The sequence below is a fragment of the Numida meleagris genome, chromosome 3 (assembly GCF_002078875.1).
Source record: "Numida meleagris isolate 19003 breed g44 Domestic line chromosome 3, NumMel1.0, whole genome shotgun sequence".
Classification (NCBI taxonomy): domain Eukaryota; kingdom Metazoa; phylum Chordata; class Aves; order Galliformes; family Numididae; genus Numida; species Numida meleagris.
The window spans coordinates 50874119-50896768 of record NC_034411.1 but is presented as its reverse complement, the minus strand read 5'-3'; the positions used below and the strand labels follow the sequence as shown (position 1 = coordinate 50896768).

Here is a 22650-nt window from a genome sequence, read left to right as displayed (position 1 = left end):
GGAAGGAGGACAATCAGCATTAGCAACCCCTGGTTCTATCATTTATAAACATGCAGATGTGGATTATTAAAGATTAATGCATTTTGGGATTGGTGTCGGCATTCCGTTTGTCTCATGCCGAAACCAATTCTGTTCTTCATTAGTCAACGACAACCCACATCACCCTGTTGTGGAAGAGAAATCAAAGGTGCGAGTGTGAATTGAGAATAAGTGATGAAACTGATTACTAAGAAACTTAACGGCTGTAATCAATCAACACATCACAATAATTTGAGTCCACTGCTATCTGGAGACGGGGAACAAGCCGGAACGCTTGCAGTCACAGACCGCTGATGTTCTCTGTTTACTTTCTGAAGGCCCACTTGGCATCTTGAGATCCATATCCACCTGCAGAGTGGAGCTGTTACGGATCTGTTTGAAGCTCTCCACAGCTCAACCTGCACAAACTCTGTCCCTAGAGAGAGAATACCTTGCTTTTCATTGATCTTTTTAAAATATTACCTGGAAGTATTGGAAATGTTCTCTTTTTGATGCTAAATGCCTCTTTTGTAGCTGGCCCGGAAGTAACTCAAACTGCCTTTGCAGTTGCTGAGGTTCTTTCTCTAAGGAGGGCTGTGCCACGTACCTGTCCAGGCAGTTCTGACCCTGACTTTGAGGTACAAAGAATGCTGTGCGCACCTCTGAGGGCAGTGATACACAGTCCCCACCAACACCAAAAGCTCTAAAAACCCACCTCACCACGGGGCAGACAGCATTTATACCACATTTTGCCTGGGCATAACAACTATTATGCACATGAACAAAAGAAACCAACACACATTATCTTAAATTTCTTGACAAAAACCTAGGTGGGTCTCACAAAAAAAGAAATGAATGTACATTAAACGCAAACAACAACAAACCAATGATGGCCTTAAAGTATACATCTAAAACTAAATCCAAATATACCTGTAAAATCCTGGCAGCTCTGCTAAGTATGGTTGAATTTTGCTGCGTGAACCAGAACACTTGCGCAATTATGCCAAGATTTTAATTGGATTTCAACAGCCACCTTGCTCCAGGTGGATGTGCACAAGTGCAGGGTGACTCGTGGGGCTGCAGGAGGTGGTCTGCCCTCTGCATGCTGCCAGGGTGGTGGAAACAGCCCCAGCAGGGGCAAGGGGAGACAAACAGTGCAGGGGACAAAGCACGGCCATGGGACATGCGTCCCTCTGGGGCACGTTCACGTGAAGGGTTTGTAGGGTGCTGGATGCTGTGCTCTGTAGGCCTGCAGGATGATTGGTCACTGGGGCCTTGGTTCATCACCACTCTCTTGCACAGCAATTAAAACCCAATACCGAAATGTCTGACTATGAAATACAAACGTTGATAAACTGGCTAATAAGCAAATGAAATCATCACAAACTCAAAAATAAAAACTACCCCAAAAAACCACCACCCAGGGCATACTGGGTTTGGTGCTATTTTTGTTTGTTCCTTTTGTATCTGAAGCTTAATCAGAGATGATGAAAAACAGCAGGTTGGTGGTTCTGGAATACGAAACCCTCTGTCGTAAGGAAAATACAACAGGAGGAACCTGAACAGCATGTCTGTGTCTCATTTCATTTCCTGCACCTGTTCTAGGAAGAGCACCTCTGCAGAGAGGGCCCCCTCCCTCCCTGATCTCTCTGGCCAGGCTGCGGCAGGAGAGCAGCTCTCACAGTGCTTTCTGGAGCACGGGCTCTCCTCAGGAATCTTGACTGAGACTGTCTGCTTATTTCAAGATGTCTTGGGACAACAGACTGTTAATTAGTGGTAACCAAGGGTGACTTCTAATAGGCAACATAGGTCAGCTGCTACATATCTCAGAATCAATGCCTCCAGAAAGAGAGCCTACAATTTACCTATTTTACTTCTTCTTAAAATAAAGAAAAACTCAGAATGTTCAAACTCTTCAAGAGGTTTAAGTGACTGTTAAGTGAAACATTCATGTATTTCATCCGTAAGCATTCTAGATTTCCAAAACTGCTGAACAGATATTTTGTGCAGCAGCAGCGATTAAGAACACAGCTACGTCAATGGCATTTTGTGTTTTGTATTTTTTCTGGTGTGGATGCCAGCGAACAGCATGCATCTTCCTTGCAACAGCTTGTTGCAAGGTTTTTGCCTCCGGAAAAGCCGAGGGGGAAAATATTGATGTATGTGTTAAAATAATCTTTCTAGACAGGGGGACCATGTCCATTTCAAAAGGATATAATCCTCTTTCTTGTTTTGCAATTATGTGGAGGTATCTGTAAAACTTCAGCAAAGAATAGAGCATTACAAATTCACTTTTGTACGGTACTATTCTCTCCCTCGATGCTTGAATAGGGTCCATGCCCTGTAATATACCAGTGGTGGCGGTCAATGGAGCAAGCATGTGGAATAGCCCCATGCCAAGAAAATATTTTCCAAATTCTTGTTTAAAGCACAATCAGTATCATCAGCTTGTCTTGCTGCAGCCATTTCTGCAAACAGTACAAATATATGATTTCTCCTTTTATATAGCATGAAATAAACCACTACCCCACTCCAATTTTGGCACTAACTTTAAGACTACGATAGATTAACCATTACTCAGTTTTTTTTTTTTTCTTCTGTCACTGTTTACTTCATTAGCCTGCCCACATACTGACTTACATGTACACTGAAGGAAGAATTCTTATTGCAGCACTTGCTGGGCACCCCCATCTCCCTTTTCCCCCCTTTTTTCCTGTAGTGCTATTGTAATGCTGACCACTTTAGGAAGGGAAGACCCCTGGTTTGCAGAGAGCAGAGATGATCACAGAGTGGAACACACCCACTGCCTCATATAATTACCAGATTTACAGACCTGGGGTAATCTTAATCCGAGGACGGTGCTGACCACTGGTCAGCATAAATCAGAAAGACAGACAATGGCATCCCTAAGTAAGAGTACCCACACATGGATTTCTTCCTGAAAATTCTAACTCCAGCTGTATTTAGGCTCCTTTATGAAAGAAGACATCGATGTAATTGTAACACTGAAAACTACAGTGCAGCTTATGCTTAACAGAGTGAAAATAAGCTTGTTTGTTCAGAAAGTAATGTAAAATATATTAACAGTGCATGCCAAAATACTGATGTAAGTGAAAAAATACTTTTACATAGTAATTTGTAAATACAGCATTTGCTATTTATTATTGTATAGCATACTTTTATTTTCTATACAAATAAAAATTACTGCAGAGGTTTAAAAATAATATAATCTATTAACTCATACAAAATCTGCTCATCCATCACATGCTAAGGGATCCCTGGCTTATCAGCAATCTTCAACACAACTCTTTTAATATTAAAAATTTTTGCTGCTTACATGGCAAGGGAGAAAGAGCTGACAAAAGCCTTTGGCCACCGAGATCAAAACTAGGGAGGTGGGAGGGGGAAAAAGTGGAGTTTAGTGTATTTACATTTTTGCTTTGTTGGTAAACCGGAATGGTTGGGCAGGAAGCTAAAAAAAAAAAAAAAAAGATCTGAAATTAACATCCAGTAGGTCTTCTGGCAACAGCAGTGCATTTTGATGATGTGCTGTGTCAGCTTCCACTAATGGTTTAGGGCTGAATGAGGCACGGCTCAAGACCTAAAGCAGTGCAGTGCATCGCATCTCATTTTTTGGAACATGAACCCTAATTATGAAGATGGCTACAAAATAAAGAGATCGGGAATTCTGGCAAAGTAGAATAGTGATTCACTTATTAGGACATCAGAATACCATTTTACGTCTTTAAAAACTGTAAAAGAGTAAGATTTCAGTTCTGTAACAAAAGTGTGTCTGAAAGAGAAGCGTTAACCCTTTTGAGATAAAACCCTCTCAAAACAAAACATGCCAAAGTTGCTTTTTCTGCTCTTAAGGATTAATCTCCCCGATCTATTCTAGTAATGTGAATGGAGACAAAGGCTGTATATGTGTGCCACTTACCGCACGAAATATCTGTCCAGTATTTCAAAGAGTACAGGAAGGAAATGCCCACTGAGCTAGGGATGTGCCAATGCCAGTGTTGCCTGTGCCAGTCCATTCCCATGAAATTCACAATGTGTGACAGAAAGCAAGACGGCAAGACAGATTTGCAGTGGGGTGGGGAAGCAGCTTAAACAGGCAGTGGAACCGAATCAGCCATTTGGGAGGTTTAATAGGGGGCTGTCTGTTTTCCTGCCCTTTTGATGTTAAATTAGTTGTCAATTTTGTTGCAGTGAAGGAGGCATCAGGAAAAGGATGCTTCTCTTCCAGTAAACCCTGGGAAAGCAACACCTTTATTTTAACGGCCTTTCCCCCCCAAGAACCCCCTGCAACATTTTGGCTTTCCCTAGCCATAGCTATCAGCAACACAACAGCTGCTCATTTTACAATGACTTGCTGGAGAGAGAATGATTGAAAGAGCCAATCTATGTCACATGGAGAATCTGTGGCACAACATTGCAGGAGGTAATAGGAGAGGAATGAGGTCAGAACAAACAAGGGTAGGGTGAGAAGAAAGAGGAAAATAGGAGTGAACAAAATTATTGAAGGAAAGACGCTAGACTACACAATGTATGTTTAAAAACAGCCACAACCTGAACACTGCAAGCAGCCAGAGAAACGCAAACAAGCTCTGCATTACTTTTTGCCAGCGTCCTGTGAATACGGCAGATGAAGAAGCCTATAAAATCCTAGTAATGAAGCACAATGGTGGGAAAGCAGCTAGGTGAATGGGGAGAACGATGAGCACAGTGGAGTTCGCATGGCCTGGAAACCCGAGCATCCAGCAGCGTCCCACTAGTCAGTGGGTTTTAAATAGCAGTTTTACTCATTCCATTTTGTAGCTTGAGAAAAGCAACAGCAGCAGCAGAGCTAATGCAAGGGCCTGGTTTTCCTCAGAAGAGAGCAGTGCATTAGCTCACACCTGAGGGCTCACCTTTATCAAAACAACTAGAGAAAGAGGGAGTTTGCCCAAGCCAGGGAATCAGTGGCAGGCTATTTTGATGTAGTGCCATTCATAAAAACACCTCCTGAGTAAGACGTCTTTTTTGTTACCACAGCAGACCAGAAAATTTGCATTCAAAATGGTGACACAGTTTCTATGAAGAGCTAACACTTTTCATTAGGTCAAAAACAAAAACAAGTGCTCGGGCTCAGCTGAAGTGACTGACTCTGACCTTTCAGCCCACACCTCTTCTACTTTTACCCCAGAGAAATTAACTGGTTTGATAAAAGTTATTACTTTTCCCTACAAATCATCCTGCTCACACAGTTATCTGTTCTGGTTACAATAAAGCTTTTTTCAACTTCACGACACTGTTCCTCTAGCCAGCAATCAGGCAGCTAAAATATCAGTCAATTTATTTGCTCAAACCTGACTGTTCAGAGATAATCAAAACTAAACCAAGCCAAGAGTTCTCCAAGAAATCAGAACTTTAGTTTACAAACGAAGACAAGACAGGAAGGAAGTCAAGATTTCCTGTAAAGCCACCAAATTGGGTCCTGATTGTGAAGCGCAAGGATTGGCTCAGACTGTGGGAACCGTTACCTTTCCAGCTAGGTGGACTGTTTGACTTAACAACAGGAAAAGGTTTCTACACTGCGCAGTGGGAGATGCGCAGCAAATACAAGGTCACCATCCTGCCTGCAATGCAGAGGCTTCTGTCTTGTCACTTTTCCCGCTGTTCATGCCCCACCTGAGTATATGCTGCCAGCTAGAGAGGCTGGAGGGAAAAATAAATGACTGTGGGGTACACATACAGCATCAGGGCTTGACACACTCATTTCAGATGCAACCTGCACCAGTGCACTGAGCTTACTCACCTTTGCTTACATAGTTTGACCTCTGCATACAGATAGGCATGTACGTTTCCCTGGCTTAACCTTTGTATGGAATACCAAAACGCATACTGCTCACTGCATCTTAACTTGCATTTGGTCTACAGCACATCTAACAACAAGATGTTGCAAAGTCTCTTTCTTTTAACCGAGCTTTACACTGATTTGTTGTGTTTTTGTCAGCAACTGATGTCACCTCAGAGCAATGCCAGTGCTGTCCAACTACTGGGAGAGTTTCTTTAGCATTCAAAATGTCAGAAAACAATAAAATAATTGAGCATCAGAAAGAGAACAAACTGATGTGAAATACCAAATATCCTTTCTTTTTTTTCTTCTGAGTACCTTAAAAGATTTTCACAAATTTCGGAATATACATGGATGTTACTGTACCAACACAATGTGTCAAAGGAGAGCGAGTGGCAAACGTAACACTGTCGTTTCAAATTCTACTACTGGGGCTGGATTCTAGTAATGCGTTGAACTTTGCAAATGTTAATTAAGGTCTCATAAGAAATTTTGAACTCGTTTCCCAAATTTCATTTTTACAACATAGAGTTGAAAAACCTACGCCTCATACTAAGGGTCACAAGTCACCATACAACTCCATGAGCCAAAGACAACAAAAAACCATAGTAAAATAAAAAAACAGATCCTGTAAATATGTGATAGATAGATGGTACACGAACCAAACACAAAAATTAGGATTAGTTGTCTGAACTGGGCCACGAAAAAGACATTTAACAAATACACTCGTGGAGTCAAGTTCAGAATTTTGAGAGCTCTGAGGACTTGGAAGCTGAAATTATCTTTGCTTTATTTATGCATTTCTTAAGAGAAGAAGACACTAAAAACTTAGAATTCTGCTAGAATTATGAATTACCAATCTAGAAGTATTTTTAATACATAAATCTATTAATTTTATTTGTTGGAACAAGCTTACCTGGAATACTTGCTGGAGAAATGGGACCAGATCTAGACTGGTTGCTTCCAACAGGAGAGCCTACAGGGGAAGGCGATGGGCCCCCGGGGATGCCAGAGAGATGTGGTGATGCATGAGGGGAGAATGGAGACTGTGCAGGGTTGCTCTGCTCCCCTTGGCTGCTTGTAGAGCCTGATGCGCTAACAGCTGAGCTCAGTGTTGCTTCAGTTCCAGTCGGCAAATCATCAATGGATCCAGACAAATCCTGAGGAAAAAGGAAAAAGAACGTTAGTTGCAAGAACTAATACATGAGCCATAAGGCATAAAAACTGGCATGGTGACCACATCCACTTCTTTACTTACTAGAGCACATAACTAAGAGGTTTTCTTTAGCTCTGGTTCATGTTGTTAAACGATGGCAGTAAATGAGGATAGTATGCACAGTTCTCCACTTAATCTCTAATTCTTTTGAGAAAAAGAACAAGCAACGGTAACAAATGAATTGGAATCAAATTCCCTCATCACTGAATTTAACCTTTTCCATCTGGATTAAGCTTTCAAAATTAATCCCACAAATTCTGTCTGAGCATATGAAAGCTAATAAAAATGAGTTATCAATTTCACTTCCACACAGTATTTCATGTTTGGGTTTGTTCCCGTTAGAATCACAGCTTATGCACTTCGCTCTTTAAACCCATCAAAATGACAGAAGAAAGGCTTAAAATACGCAGCCCTCATAATGCTCGTGTTCAGCTCCTTCACCTTGCAGAAGAGGGAGAACAACAAGGCCCTGCCCTCAGCAGCAATCCAGAACCCATCGGCCACCTGGGAGTACGGAAGGCTGCTTCTGTATTTCCATCCAAAACCAGTTTGACCAGCATCCAGTTCAGTTTCTCTTCAATTTTATCTGAGTACACTGCAAAACAGCTGCCCCATTTCACTTCAAAACTGCTGCATTTCCCACGTTTTCAATGAGGAATTTCCTCCACTGGTCAACACACTTCCAAATTCTAACTACAAGTTGCCGGGCATATCCGAAGAAGCTACAGTTACACCAATGTTTGGAACTGAGGGAGTAGTTTGGTTTTAAATCATTGTAAAATCGGATGTGAAAAAACAGGAATGTTGTGACGCGTCCTCTAACTTTCAGGAAAAAATGTTAATTTCTAAGCATGACAAGAGCACCACATGCTAACAGAAAAGCGAGAGGGAGCTGTGCTTCCGTCACTATTTGGCAAGATGCAAGCCAAGGAGCACACTGCTATTTCTATTAGTGAATTAAGGCAGAGAGCTATTTCACATATAAAACAAGTCATGAATTGACCTTTGGGGCTTCAAATAATTGGGATGACACAGAGCATGCTACTCTGCTTGACAGTGATTTCATTTGTCTGACTCATGCCAGCAGTTCCTCGGGAGACAACGGGGCCAGGCATCCGAGGAACACAAAGACAGCTGGGCTTTGCCTGGGCAAAGAGCTCAAGAAGCAAGGACTAACTGCTGTCTAATTTTCATAACAAAAATAAAGTTATTTTTAGAAATTGCAGAACTTGGACAAAATTCAAAGTGGTGTATTCAGAGTAAGAATGCTGCCTGATCTCCATCACAAGAGGCTCACAGCTAGCCTCCCCTGAGAGACGGCCAGTCTTCCAAGGCACGGAAATAGTAGGATTAGCACGTTAAGCGCCAGTAACATTCATGAAAAGCCACCTACAATGTTACGTGTTATTCCCCCACATGCATAAAGGTGTACGGAAATATAACTGGCCCAACTTAGCTCTCTGCAGGACACCTCACAGCCCTTATTCCCAAATGTGCATTAAACACAATACTCCAGGCACAACTCTCACCACAGGTTAATTTTGGTGGTTTTTTGTTGTTTTTTTTTTTTCTGACAAGCACAAAATTGTATTTGTATTTCATTAGGCATATGGGAAACAAAGACTGAAGTTTTCAAACTTAATTTATGTGTGAACTCAGCATTCACTGGAGAATAGATCCAAATCCCTATAAATGGAAATTTAATTGTGATGTGATGCTGGCAATAAACTATTTTCATTGTTTCTTTTTTGAAACTATTTATTGTAGAAAATGTAAACAACAAATAACACTGCTTGATACTACACAGAGTAACGCCAGAAATGTTCACAGTAGAATGCATCTGACAAACAGGTAAGCAATTACTGCTTTTCCATACATCATACGGTATTCTTTTAAATGGAATCAAATCTCTGCTGTTGTAATGTGTAACGAATGCTGCAGGAAGTGCTGATAAAACAAACGCTGCTGAACAGCATAAAATCAAACCCCGAAAGCCGAATGCAGCAGAAAAGAGCCTATTCAAAATGAATACAAATTCTGTGTAAAAAGGTAGATGGGCACCCAACTGATAAAAGATATAGAAAAGACACGGCTCTGTGTTTAGAATAACCAAGTTTTTTAAATGGTGTTTGGATTAAAGCTTTCATTTGCTTCGGTAAGCCGCAACGTACTTGAAAAACAAACAAACCAAAAGGAGAAACACGGTGAACCAGCCAGTTGCGCCCGTGATGAAATTATCGGTTGTTCAGAGATCAAGGCACAACTTGACAGTTCCCCCCAGCACCTCCCCGGCATGCTGAGCCCGTGCGTGGAAGAACGCAGGGACAAGAACCAAGTTCATTTTTCCATCAGGTCGCATTATGACTTCTCATTTTGCTAATCTCCCGTGGGGGTGGAGTGACTGACACATCCCAGGCGTTTCCTCAAGTGCATGCCTTCAAGGGATTTCCTCGCGAACCTGACGCAACTCATTCATAAAAGCAGAAAAGAAAGAAAGAAAGAAGGAAGCTCACAGGACGCCAGCACGGGGCTGTGCCACCCTCCTGCAATGAACAGAGGCCCCACTGTGCCGCACGGGATGTCCTTTTGAGGCTGAGGAGCGCACACCAACACGGCCATCCATCCAGCTCCTCTGCCGAGGAGGTTATCATAGCAACGGTATCGATCACATCAGCTGTGACAGCTGATAATAAGGTTGCTCCCAGGACTGCACAGAAAGTCTGCTGTCCATGCAGGTGCCCGGGCTACACGCACTACATTTACTTTGTGTTGCTATGGGCTAAATGAGAATTATCAGCCATTCAGGGTGATTTGCAAACCAGGGTGGTTTGCAAAACATTATTGTGTATTTTTTACTAACATGCACTTCATGGACTTATTCATCTTTGAAGGTGGAAGTATGAGCAGGTGAGCAACTGGGAGATTTCCAGCGTACAAAGGCTTTAGAAACACCTCTGTTATCCACAAAAGCTAATTGGAAAATTGAAGAGAAGAAGAAGAAAGTCTTTACGGGAAGCACCCAGACCGAAAGAGCAGAAGTTGGCTTACTGTTCTCCTATTATCAGCATTTTAATGCTTGCGTTTTTCTTCATTGTAGCAGAACAGCAACGAAATCCTGCGATTTCCACTTCACAAGTTTTTATTTATTTAGAAGATATTGTACACGTACACATCGTATGCATAAATTATATGGATATACCTGAATTTACTTAGCATATCCATATGTAAAGCTATTAAAAAGCCTGCTAATAAGAGAAATTCACAGTGGTTTAAGCATACAGCCTAGTTAACAAAGAAGCTCTGTAACTAATACTCCTCTAGAGGACAATTTAGTCAGCAGGGCACCAACTCTATTCTTCTTTTATAAGTACTATCAGATCTATGATTCCTGTAAAGAACAGAGAGACCTTACTTATTGCATCTCATTCAAACCAAGGCACCTTCAAGCTACAGTGCCTCCATTTATCTTGTTGGAAAGCTGGCAGGTTAGGTAATTGCAGGGATTCTTTTAAGGGGCAGAAGTCCCCATACCTTAAGGCACGTCTTAAATTTTGCCTCTTTTCAGTGGTTCTATCTGGAAAGCACTCGTTTCTTTGAGTAAAATGTAGCAAGTTGAGAATTACCAGAAACCTCTTGTTATACAGACCTATTTCTTGTAGAATAATCTCAGCACTCTTGCCTGTTGATATGACTGTATTTTCAAACGTGATACCAAATCTAAGGAAAAATAGAGGACATATTTTTTTCTCTGCTCTGTCATGAACCCTTATCAACATTCTGTATTCTCAGTCAGTGTTACTTCCTGTATTATTCAGGACATCCCAACTAGCTTTCAAAGTTCATTTCTAAATAATACTTTGATTAGAAACCGAGATGTCCCAGCGCAGGACTTCTCTCTTTCAGTTAAGTGTTTTATCTTCCTCTATCTTCACTTCTAGCCTCACCTTCCACCCATGCACAACCTTTATTCTTGTCCTTGTGACAAGTACAAGAACTAAAATGAACAGGATCACATTGTGCTCAGGATTATAATGTTATGCCTTCCTGGTGGTGTGATGTTATCAGCCTGACAAGACAGCCACTCGGAACAGCACACCAATTTACCACTGCAGCGCAGCCAGTGAGGAGTAGAAGGAAGTTAACTGCACAAAGTCATGAAACCCAAAGTTACTGACAAAGAGAGTGCAAGGAAAAACACAGAGAGTTCCACATAATAAAGCAATACAATAACTTACCCAAGAAATACTCTCAGATTCAATAAACAGCAAAAAGAAGACTACAGTAACTTGCTAACAACACCACAATTTTACACAGTGCGACAGGATCAGAGCACTCACTGTGAAGCAAAAATGTACACTGCAAACACCTTGTGCAGCTGCTGGTTTTGCTCAAGAGTGTCCCAGCAGCCATAAAACATAAATGAGACTTTACTAAAGGAATCCCCAGCTTGATACCTACAGCAGAAAAATGATGAGAACCTTCTGTGATGTCAGCAAAACAGAGAAGCGTACAACAGGTCCAGCAGACATCCAGCACCTCACTAAGTAAGGTCCTATGTTGCTAAATGACAGCTAAATTCACTGACAGGTTGCTACGGTTTGGGGACTTCTACACAGCGTGTACAACCCGGGAATTACCACAACTTCCCGGCTACTGCCTACCAGTCTCTTTATGCTTGGGGAGCAGAAGGAAAGCCGAGGTGTTCTGCAGATACCACATGTACGATGCACAGCCCCTCTGGTCTCAAAGAAGCTGGGGACCACAGCCCACCGGCCCTCAGCTTTAGCAACACACATCCCAGTGCAAAGCTGCACCAGAGGGCTGCCTGCGGGGTCAGAGCCGCTGCCACCTGGCTCCGGCCTCCATGCAGGATTGTTAGGATGGAGGACGGTACTGCTTACGAGACAGAGTCCCGCAGGAAATATCCATCTCCTCAAAATGAATCACCACTTTGAAAGTGAAATTATATATACACACCAACATATTTTACATTTAAGTATGTAAACATACATTCAAGTAGACATCCACTCTGCTATTGTTTCGGGACCGTGGGGGATTATGAACAATACGCTCTGTAATTGAGATTAACTTTGAACAAATGATTTGGCTGACAAACACACACCCGCACACAAAGAAAAATCCCACAATAGCGCTGCTTAAATTTGAAGATATTTGTAAGACCTCTTTTCATCACAAAGCAGCCTATAATAGCATGTTTCAAGAAGCCTTCCAAAGGCCCTCCTGGTCACATTGTCTAGATGGCAGCAAGCTAACAGCCTCCATATCCCACGCCACTGGGAGGAGGCGCAGGCACCAGGCCCATGGGGGGCACCAGGGAAACCCCTCTGCGCCCAGCAGCCCCCGCTGCCTCTTCCCACACCAGGACGTTGCAGACCTCAGCCAGGCACGGCAGTCCTGCTTCATGCACATCCTCTTAACATTCGTGTTTAACGAGACATGGGTAAGGAAAGGACCTCAGATGCTTCTTTAAAACATCCCAGGTAGTAATGTGTGTGGAAGGGGCTCCTATCAGCACCCAATAACTGCTCTGAGAAATGACACCGCAAGTCCCCCAGGATGCAAAATCTTTTTTTGCAAAAGCCCGGTATTCACTTAAGTGACTGAGAAAAAGCATAAGCAAATAATGCAGTGCCAGTGCTCTGCCTTCTGTCTTTTCAACCTGTGGGATTCTGGAATCACATCAGTATTCAAGAAATTATCCACAAAAAGACAACCTGAAAAACCAGATTCAAGTCACAGCTCACTAATCACTTCGCTAATCACTACGCAAGTGACTGCCTTGGACAGTTCTTACTTTTCATTTGGATATGAAATTAATTCTCAGCCTTAAAAAATTCTGATTAAAGCTGTACAGAAAACAGTGTTTTTAGGAAGAGCGTTAAGATTTCAAAAAATCACTTTTTTTTTCTTTTTTTTAGGAATTAATCCTAGCATAACACTGCACTTTCAGGACAAAGACTACGTTTGTGTATTTTAAGCTATTTTAAACTGTATTGATAGATAATTTCTCTCAATTTTTTCAGATGACACATGACTGGTTTATATCCTTGTGGTTCCAGCATACAAATCGATCAAGTACCACATCACAGCAATCTAATCAGATAAAACCATGTCTGTTAGACACAAGATTAGAAGTTGATAAGACAGATACAGCCATACTTCTGTGCTTGCACTCGCTCCACAATGGGAATCTGACTTGCTTGTCCAGACAAGAGCTCTGCAGCAGAAACAACTTAGGGGAATTAGAAATTCAAAACTGACCCAGTAGCCTCAAAAAACACGTGAAAACATCAGCAGCTCCGCTCCTCGCTGACACCGTTGAATGCCTGTCATTACGTGGTCTGTAATTTCCTGACAGTTAATGGGGAGTCCCGCATCTCCAGCTGCATCAAGAAATCTCCTAATGGCATAAAAAAGTTGATACTTTGCTAACATCAACTCCCGTGCATAAAACAATAAATACTAATGACCCATGTGCTATCAGAGCAAATTGACAAAGTCTAGCTAGGACTGTAAACAGGTAAGACATGCAGCTTGTGTGGCAACAATACTTTTTTATATCAGAAGTAAACAGTAAATCTCCAGAACAGGAAAACAGCAATACTGCATCTCTCAGGATACAAACTTCACTGTTTACCTCTGAAGCAGAATGCTTAGCACGTAGAATTTCTGGGAATAAAATTTAAAAAACAGAAAGCCAGGAACCCTGAGGAGCTATTTGTTTCCTCGGCACTGTAGCAAAGAAAAATTCTCCGCCAACAACTCTTGCAGCTACAGCAAATAAATTATCAGCATTTAAAACAACCAAATCAATGGAAAACACAAGAAATTGCCCCCAAGTCTAGGAAAGAAAAGTTGTATTTGTGTAACAGCAACCGAAGAAAATCTAGTCATACTCACACTACTACTCATTCAGTTTCCTCGGTGTCAATAATAAAGATAACACAAATGTGAAATCACTTTCACTAAAGCTAAGTTTTCTCATTTAGAGAGCAATGAAATAAGACAAACGACCTTCCTTTTTTTGGACCTCTTTGAATACAACTATCTGCCAGACCATGTACTACTTCCCTGGGGAGAAGATAGACTAAATCAGCAGCATAAAACAGAACGGAAGAAGACTGAAGGTAAACATGCATTAGTCTAGAACCTTTCAAGCTCTTGGGAACTTAATATTTTGGAGACAACCCTCCTCTTTCCTTTCTGCAGTAGGCTTAGAATTTGCACAGCCATAAGACAACTCACTGCTGGTCAGTTCAGTCTGCTTCTCTAGCTGTGTTTCTGATGGGAGTCTACACTGAATTGAGCATCACAAAGCCACAAGGAAAACACAACACACCCACTTCTTCCTCTCACATTGCCTACTTTTTCTGTTTTCATGACTGGTTTTGAAAGAAATCTGAACAAGTAAGCAAGAGGAGGAGTACTGAATCACAAGACAGACAAATATAAACTTGGAGAAAAGGGTAAGTGAAGTACGAGACATTCCAAAAACAATGTATGGGTCAGTAGATGTGGAAAAGACCTAAAACTTCAGCGGGAGCAGCAGTAGTATGAACTAGAAGTTACTACTTACTCCCTTCTATTGCATTTACTTTGGCTTCCATGCTTTGGGAGAGGCAGTGCACTTGCAGTCAGAAACAGGCCATCTATCCTGAGGCTACATATTCAAAAACGTGGAGATTTTGCAGGTGCAGCTCAAGCAAGAAGCAAACATCTCTTCAGGATACCATAAAATGAAATGTGATAAAATTCACAATATGCCTATGATGCAGTACGTCTACACTTGACTGCAGTGCAGAAGTTCTCAACTGGTCTATGAAGGGTAGCTCATGTAGGAGAAGCTCTTTAATTATGGCCACACAACCTCACACAGTTCAATGTACCTTACTGTTTACTACTACTGTTTACTCCTGAGTCTCAGCACACCTATCTTGCTATTAAAAGTTAATGGCTTTCCATATGTGCTTCTCAGATTACCCCATACTGCATTCAGAAAGCATCAGCCAGGCTGCTAAAAACAGTTTACATCTACAATACTGCTTGATTTGGAGCCTGTAGCTGGGAAAACAGAAAAAGTGTTGGTTCAACAACCAATCGCCTTCTGATCACTGAAAACAGATCTTTCCTTCCCACAGTAAATTAGGCAAGTTGACAACTAGTTGTTCTGACAGGCCAAAGCTATACGTGGACCACAATAAAGGGCAAAACCAACCAATGAATCGGTACACCCAAGGTTTAAAAGCTCTTCTTCTACACTGCTTATCTTTTATTTGGCATACTAATACCCTCAGTAGCAGGCATGATTTGATAAAGGAGATGTCCCAGCAGGTTAGTGTGAGAATACAGACCTACAAAACACAGTTTTTCCATTAGCTTAGGGATTGTACATGCATCATATTGTGCTTCTTTTCTCTCTCCCCCACAAATCTGTGTAACCAAATACCACAATTACATGAGATGGTAAACAAGCCACAGACACATCTTAAACTTCGAAAACGCAGGTGCTCCAATAACTTTCCATCTCTTTGTCTTTAATCACATGCAGAAAGTAGGAGAAAAACGTATGTGCCAGGAATAGCGGTATATGTTAGAAATACCTGTTTTGTAAGAGATCGAATAAGGAGACTTGTCTCAGAGAACAGTATTAATTAACAAAGTCTTATTTAAGAAACCCAGATATGCTGTTCTATTGGGGGACCAGGCAGATAAGAGCGCTACAACGTTGGCTGCAATAAATTCAGCTACATTTGAAGCTCCAGAATCATGCAGGACTCTCTCATCCTCCTCCCTCTTGGGTTTTCTTTCATTTTTTTGAGCCTAGCACGACTCCAGCAGTGCATAGTTCAACATCCAGTAAAGCACAAACAAACAAGGCTGTGATTATTCTGACTCTGCTTTGCTTCGCCCACACCCATATGTACACAAACTGCTTACTCCTTTCTGAGGTTTATGGGCCATAGCAGCAAAATCAAATGATTATGCTTCAAGAGCTGTTCGCTCACCCCTCCTACCTTTTCATTTCCAAGTAACCTGGGAAAAGGATAGGAAATGAAATCCAAGGCAGTAATAAAGCAGAAAATAAACTTTCAGCTCTTTTCTCACACACACTAGCTAGAACCAGATTACCTAATCACCCCAAATTTCAGAGTTCACATCTCCTCACAGTAATTCAGTACTGGCTGGGCACACTATTGTGCAAAATAATTGAGCTGCAAGGGAACATGATATTTTGAGATGATATGGTTTTAACAGACTTGGGTAAAACTTATGTTTCAGAAACCTCTGTATAAATTTCAAAAGGCTTTTGAAATCTTAGAAAGGTGTCTCGGCCTCAGATTTCTTTTGAAATGGTATCCTGATTACACCAGTAGGAAGGATAGCTTGTCGTGCTTCCTTCAATTAAGCTTTTAGAAAAAAATCTCAAATGCCAGTACCCTTCTCTGACTCCTGTTAAGCATGCTGTCCTAGCCCTGGTGTACAAATTTTGTTTTTGGGGTGGGAAGATTTTTCTTGAGGCTAAGATAACACCATCATTGTCCTGATATTTGAGTACATTAGGCAAATCCTTATCTAGCAGGTTTGTAATTTCAGGGGCACTCCTGAATTCCAACAATTGAAGAAAAAAATGGAAAGTCCCTACAGAAGCCTTAAACCATATAGATTGCAGTCTACAGAAAAAGCCATATACCAATTACTACTGTTTCTTAATTAGTAGATGACAGAAAGAAAAGACTTCCACAGTGAATTGTGAAAGACAGTTTTTTGTGAGTTTCTGAGTGTCTCAGCATGCTTAAAAGTTGCAGCTTGTTCTCCTCATAGGAAACACAGGGGGCCCCAGATCTTCTAGATAAAGCTTTCAATTAGATTGCTTCTCCAGAATTTTTGTTGGCTTGAGGGAGGAGTACTGTAGTTCTAATAAACATGCTATGAAAACACTCCAAGAAAGCAAGAGTAGGATGTGCATTGTACTGCATCAGCCGAAACGTGGCTGCTGCTCCATGGACTGCTGTACTGCGCGTTACCTAGCCCTTGACCTGAGGTGCCAGTTTTCCTTCCCAACACATCTGCCAGGCTGCTGACCTCCTGTGGTTCCCTTCAGCACGCACCATTATAGTACCACAAGGCCCACATCTGGAAGTTACTAGTACAACGTATTTTTAAACAGTAACAGAGAACTTTTTCCCATCCGATCTCTATTCTAGCCACACTGAATTTTGAGGGCGTTTGTGCACAGGAAATAACATGCCAGCTAACATGTCAAAGTGGAAATAACAGGCTGCATTGGCAGCTCTTCTGAAAGATGGCCTACCAGGGCCTTGTACGGCAGCAGTCATTTCTCTTCCTCTCCGGATGTTGGTGTTTCCACTTGGAAACCCCCATGTCGCATACAGCAAACCACAGAACCACTGTCCTTGCTCCCAGCCACATCCCAGTTGTTGCAAGATAAAGGAAGGACAGACTTCATTCAGCCCTGCAAGAACTTCAGGTGCCACCCTATCTCTTGTTGATGCTCCAACTTCCAAATCTGTTTGAGCAATATAACACAGCTTAGGGAGCAGGGCTGAGTGGTCTCTGGGGGCATGTGCGTGACAGGAAGATGTGGAAAGCCAAGAGCATCGCATCATGGTTTGAGAAGAATATGGGTCTTAGTTTTCCATGTGTTCTGTGAGGTCAAATGCTGCCTAGTTACAGCACTCACTCCAGTACTCCATTCATGCTCTTCCACATCATAAAGATTACAGAGGCATAATTTCTACACTGCCGTCTTTCTGTAAAAACAAAACACATCATCATCTATCTCATGACTTCTGAGATCTAACCGATGAACTACCAAAAGAAAGCTCATTTCATCTTCTGAGCTATTCAGCAGACAGACCACCAAAAAAAGGGGAAAAAACCCAGATCGGTAACTTGGAATCTTCACAAAGTCCTGAAATAATTCTGAATGGGCTTGTCAGAATAAATGAATATACTAAAGGAACAAACAATCTTATGAATTAAGTAAAGAAATAAATAAAAACATATAAAAATTTCAACCATTGTGCCAATCTGTTAGGAGCTGTACCACTGCCAGCTAGCGGGCCTCAGGGCTCCGTAGGATTTCTCAGCACAGTGCCAAACTCCAGCAATATTGTTATGGTTAGAAAGGAATTTCTCACAAGAGCTAACAAAGGCAGAAGGTCATAAATAAACACAGCAGGATTGCCTTGTCAGTTCTCATTATTAGCGCTGCAGGCACTTGCTTTTCTATGGGCTGCTCACAGGTTCATTTAAGTGTAATAGCTCCTCCTCAGAATTTCACATACTCATAAATAATGAAAACATTTCTTAACTCATGAAAGAATAAGACAACTAAGTTGGCTTTTATTCTATTACTATTTTTCAGACACATAGAGGCACAAATGCCTGAGCTTCCTATAGCCACACTGTCCATACACCCATACATGTGTACGTGGACATACGTGTTTCCCAAACTGACTGAATGCTAACACAGTCAGCCCAGAAACGCAGCATCCTTTCAGGCTGGCCTTCCTTACGCTGCCCAGGCATCCATCTGACTTCAGCTATAATGAACGAGAAGAACTTTCTTACTGTAATAATGGTCACCAGAATTACGTCTGGGCAGGAAATGAGGCTGAGCTCCTAAACTGATCCTGACGTGCATTATAAAATGAGGAAAGCACAGCTGTGTGATCATTACTGCAATTATAAAATGACATTTAGTGTTAACTTTCTTTTGTTGCTCAATTTTAAAGCAGAGAGAGGACAGTATCTAATCTAATCTAATTCTAGGGTTATGAACATGCAAAGAGGGAAGCTAAAAGTTCTTAATGTTTCAAATGCTAGTCCTTTATCTCCTGTCAGAAGGCAACAAAGAACCAGGTGAAAGCATCTTACCTCTTCCATATACATACATATCTGTCTGTATATATACACACTTATAAGACTGAACAGTGCAACGTGTATTAAAAACTAGATATAATTTAAATAAATTAACACTATAATGTCGTGTGTACTGATTTCAAGATGCATACTTAGGGCTTTTCAGAATATCACGTTAAATGAGGGTGTCAGCAACGCTGTCTTGAGAATATTTATTTTCTATTTATTATGCTGGAATATAATTGTAAAGACTTGAAGAAAGCCCAAAGGTTCACAACGTTGGAAATAGTACCATTTGTAAAATAACAGGCCATATGTACAGCCTGTCTGCTAAAGGGTTATGGAGCAGTTAGCTTGGGACGCCTGAAAACAGGCAGAGCTATGCTGGGTCTCAGTCCCCAACAGCAAAGGAAGTGGTGGACAACGTAATTACTCACCTGCTGGGGAAACCAAAGCACCGCTTCCTCTGTGCATGGTACCAAACACTAATGTATGCTTCATCTTGCCTGGACATAATGAAACAGCCACATCTATCGTACCAGAGGGCTAAAATTTCACCAATGTGACTGATACTACCACCTGTGCTACCTCAAATCCTCACCTTTCAAAATAAATTGCATGACTGACGAGATAAAGACCTGACGCCCTGTACACTTTCTGAGAGGAGCTCAGGAAAATAATTTTTCTTCCAGCTTGCTTCCTGCCCCACCATCCCCTATCAAAGGAAGCCGGGCTGTTAGTACTGATGCATTACAACGGAAAAGCTGTGTTCAAAGAGCTGCTCCTCTCAGCTGTGCAGCCGTTCATTACACACCATTCATCATCATAAACATCAAAAGCCGGAGCAGCTCCTGCGAGTAGAAATTCTCCATATTCACTTTCACAGCCTGTCGGCTGGCTGTCCTCCTCCCACCAGTGCTCCGAGCAGCTCAGCGCTTCCCCAGCAGCCGCTCCGGCCCACCCGAGCGGGGCAGGCCTCGCCCTCCCTCACGCTGTGGCGCAAGGAGCTATTTTCCAGATTGCTTACCCTTTAAAGCTGGCTTCCACCAGACACAATACCGGAGGTGTTACAACAGCAGATTTCTTTCTGCACACCGGCAATTGTGTACTCTCAGCTCTAGTCTGCTGGAGAGGAGAGCTGCTGGAAGTGAAAGAAGCTGGAATAAAAGATAATTGATTCCAGCTGGTTATTTCTCAGCCTTCCTCTATCACCAGACAAGGTGTAACCAGAGCACAGGATGCGCTGTAATCCCTTCTGCGAGCATGGAAACAGAGACGCTTTTTTATTTCTAGTCTCTTCTCTTCAAAGCTTCTTGCAGGGTCCCTGACTGTCCAGTGTCCTGCCCCAGGCCCTCTGGCACCGCCCTGCTCCCAGTGCACAGCTCCCCAAGGCAGCTCTTGTGTGACTGTGCCCACAGCGCTACTGGCTGCAGGCCTGGCCTAGCTGGGGCCGGGAGCCCACAATCTCCCACAGTCACTCAGATTTTCTCTTTGCCTTCTTAATGATTAGCCACAACTAGAACCCTCCATGTAACAAAAGATGAATGTGTAGTCTAAGGGAAAAAAGCGCATAATATTCAAAGGCACTAGCCTTAACGAGGAGCCCTCGCCAAGAGGACAGCCCTGCTGTGGAGGCACACGGCACAGATGCATGGCCAGGAGTGGCACAGCCACAGCTGAGCTCCACACCTCTCAGGCTTGCAGGTCTCAAGCATGTGCATCTCAGGGCGGGATACCCTAATCAAACAGCACCTACATGTTTTCCCTTGATTTTTTCCTCATTAATATTTTAAAAGCATTTACCTGTCAGTCACGCTGCAAGTAATTCATCTCCTCTGATCAAGACATGTTTACTCCTCTAGAAATCAGTCTGCCACTGATTTCAACACAAGAGCTAGGTTTTGGTCCACTAACTCAAACGTACGGTAGCGCTAATTCTTTCCTGCCTCATACATTATTCCAGGAGGGAAGAACCCTCTACACAAGAAGTCAGGGAGCAGCTTCAGCCTCCCAAGTCTGGAGCATAAGAGCAGGATCTCTCTACCCGGTAATTGCAGGCACACAGGGACCCGTTTCTAATCAGCAGAGGGAAATTTCCCCTCTGCAGGAACTACTGAAGGCAGGAACCCAGTGCGGGCTCTGAATCAACCTGCACAGCAACTCATGGCTGTGGAGGGAGTGCTTTGAAGTCAGTGAAAAGAACTTCAGGTTTTACAGATTAATCTTTTCTTTTTTTTTTACTCCTTTCCTTTTCCTTTTTTCCCCCCCCCCCAGTACAAACTGCTTTGTTCTTCAGTGTTTGTGGTCATATTTCAGTAGTATGACACTTACAGCTTTTTGATATTTTTGGTATTTTATGCTTATTTTATTTTTAAGTTCACTATGCCTTGAATTTTCCTGTTAGAAAAGAAAACACATTTCAAGGGCTACGGATTTATAAATTAAATCATTAAGTAGTTTCTCATGTTAAATGCTGTATTTCATTGCCATGGATGTTCTACTGTGGAGTTTTTTCTCTAGAAGCAGGAAATATTATGTACTTTCTGAAAAACATAATTTTTATTCCTGTTGAGTTTGGGTGTGGAAAAATTATGCAAAAAACAATTGAGAAAGTGAAAAAAGAGCAGAGGTACATTTTTCATAAAAATTAATCAGGTATTTTCTTGTTACCAAATATCATTTGTTATTTTTCTATCAAAGAAAACTGCAAGGACAGACTAAAAACAGTGAACCAACCACTCTAAGAAATTATGAATGTGCCAAAAGATCACAAACAGCACATTAGTGTCACAGCGTGGGCTCCTGTTGACTTCTCAGGAATTTAATTTTACTTTTTAAAGGGCAAAAAGAGGAGAGAAGCTGAGAAGGTCCATCTTGCCTACTTTAAATTTTTAAGCTAAAAAAAAAACAAAAAAAAAAAAAACCCAAAACAAAAAAAGCCTGAGCTATAACCATGATCTGTATTGGTTTGTACCTGACCACTTCAGCCGTCCCTGACACTTGACCTGCTTCAGAAAAGCAAGAAGTCCAATTTAAGTCAACGGTCCTGCAGGGAGGTAATGGGTTGACCCCTGGTCCCTCCACCACAACCATTCCAATTCTCTAATGATTTTCCTGCAGGGTTCATTTACCAGTTCTGGGTCAAAGACCAGCGCATCCATGAAGACAAGGGGCAGCACAAGCACTGCATGATGGATTTGAGAATAAGTGCATCGTAAAGGAAACCTCCATCAATTAGGGGTGGCCTTTGAATTCAAAACAAAAAGAAGCAAAGTGCAAATCATAATGTCTACTCTGTTCACTTCAGCAGCACATAGATACAAACGTTAGAAATTTATTTTAGCCTAGGTGCAGAACCAGCAATCATCTCAGAACAAACAATCCCAGCTTGTTCTCAGATGAGATGGCCTTTCTATCACTTTTAGCAACTGGGAAGTGGAAAGGATTCACTACTTGATTTCTAACAAGCTTTTGCTGTATCTTAGCACTTCAGTATTACACATCTAGTGACTCTAACTGGAAATATTAAGACTTGCAATACTAAAAAGTAAAAGATTACTCAGATGTCATTCCACTTTTACTGTTTTGAATCTGAGTCCTAATTTACCTCTGCAGGAAAGAGCAAAATTATCACTTACAAGCACTGCTGCTTTATCCATCCATTTCCTGG

At 41.9% G+C, this 22650-nt stretch overlaps 1 protein-coding gene across 1 annotated transcript in view; it reads right to left on the bottom strand.

Annotated features, from left to right (window-relative positions):
* The window catches only part of ARID1B (AT-rich interaction domain 1B), a gene marked incomplete at its 5' end in the record, with an annotated part of 320563 nt that overhangs the window by 93490 nt on the left and 204423 nt on the right, over positions 1-22650 (bottom strand). Inside the window, one exon of the mRNA XM_021391989.1 lies at positions 6774-7017. Coding sequence (XP_021247664.1) covers positions 6774-7017 — 244 coding nt within the window. The remainder of the gene's footprint in view (positions 1-6773; positions 7018-22650) is intronic.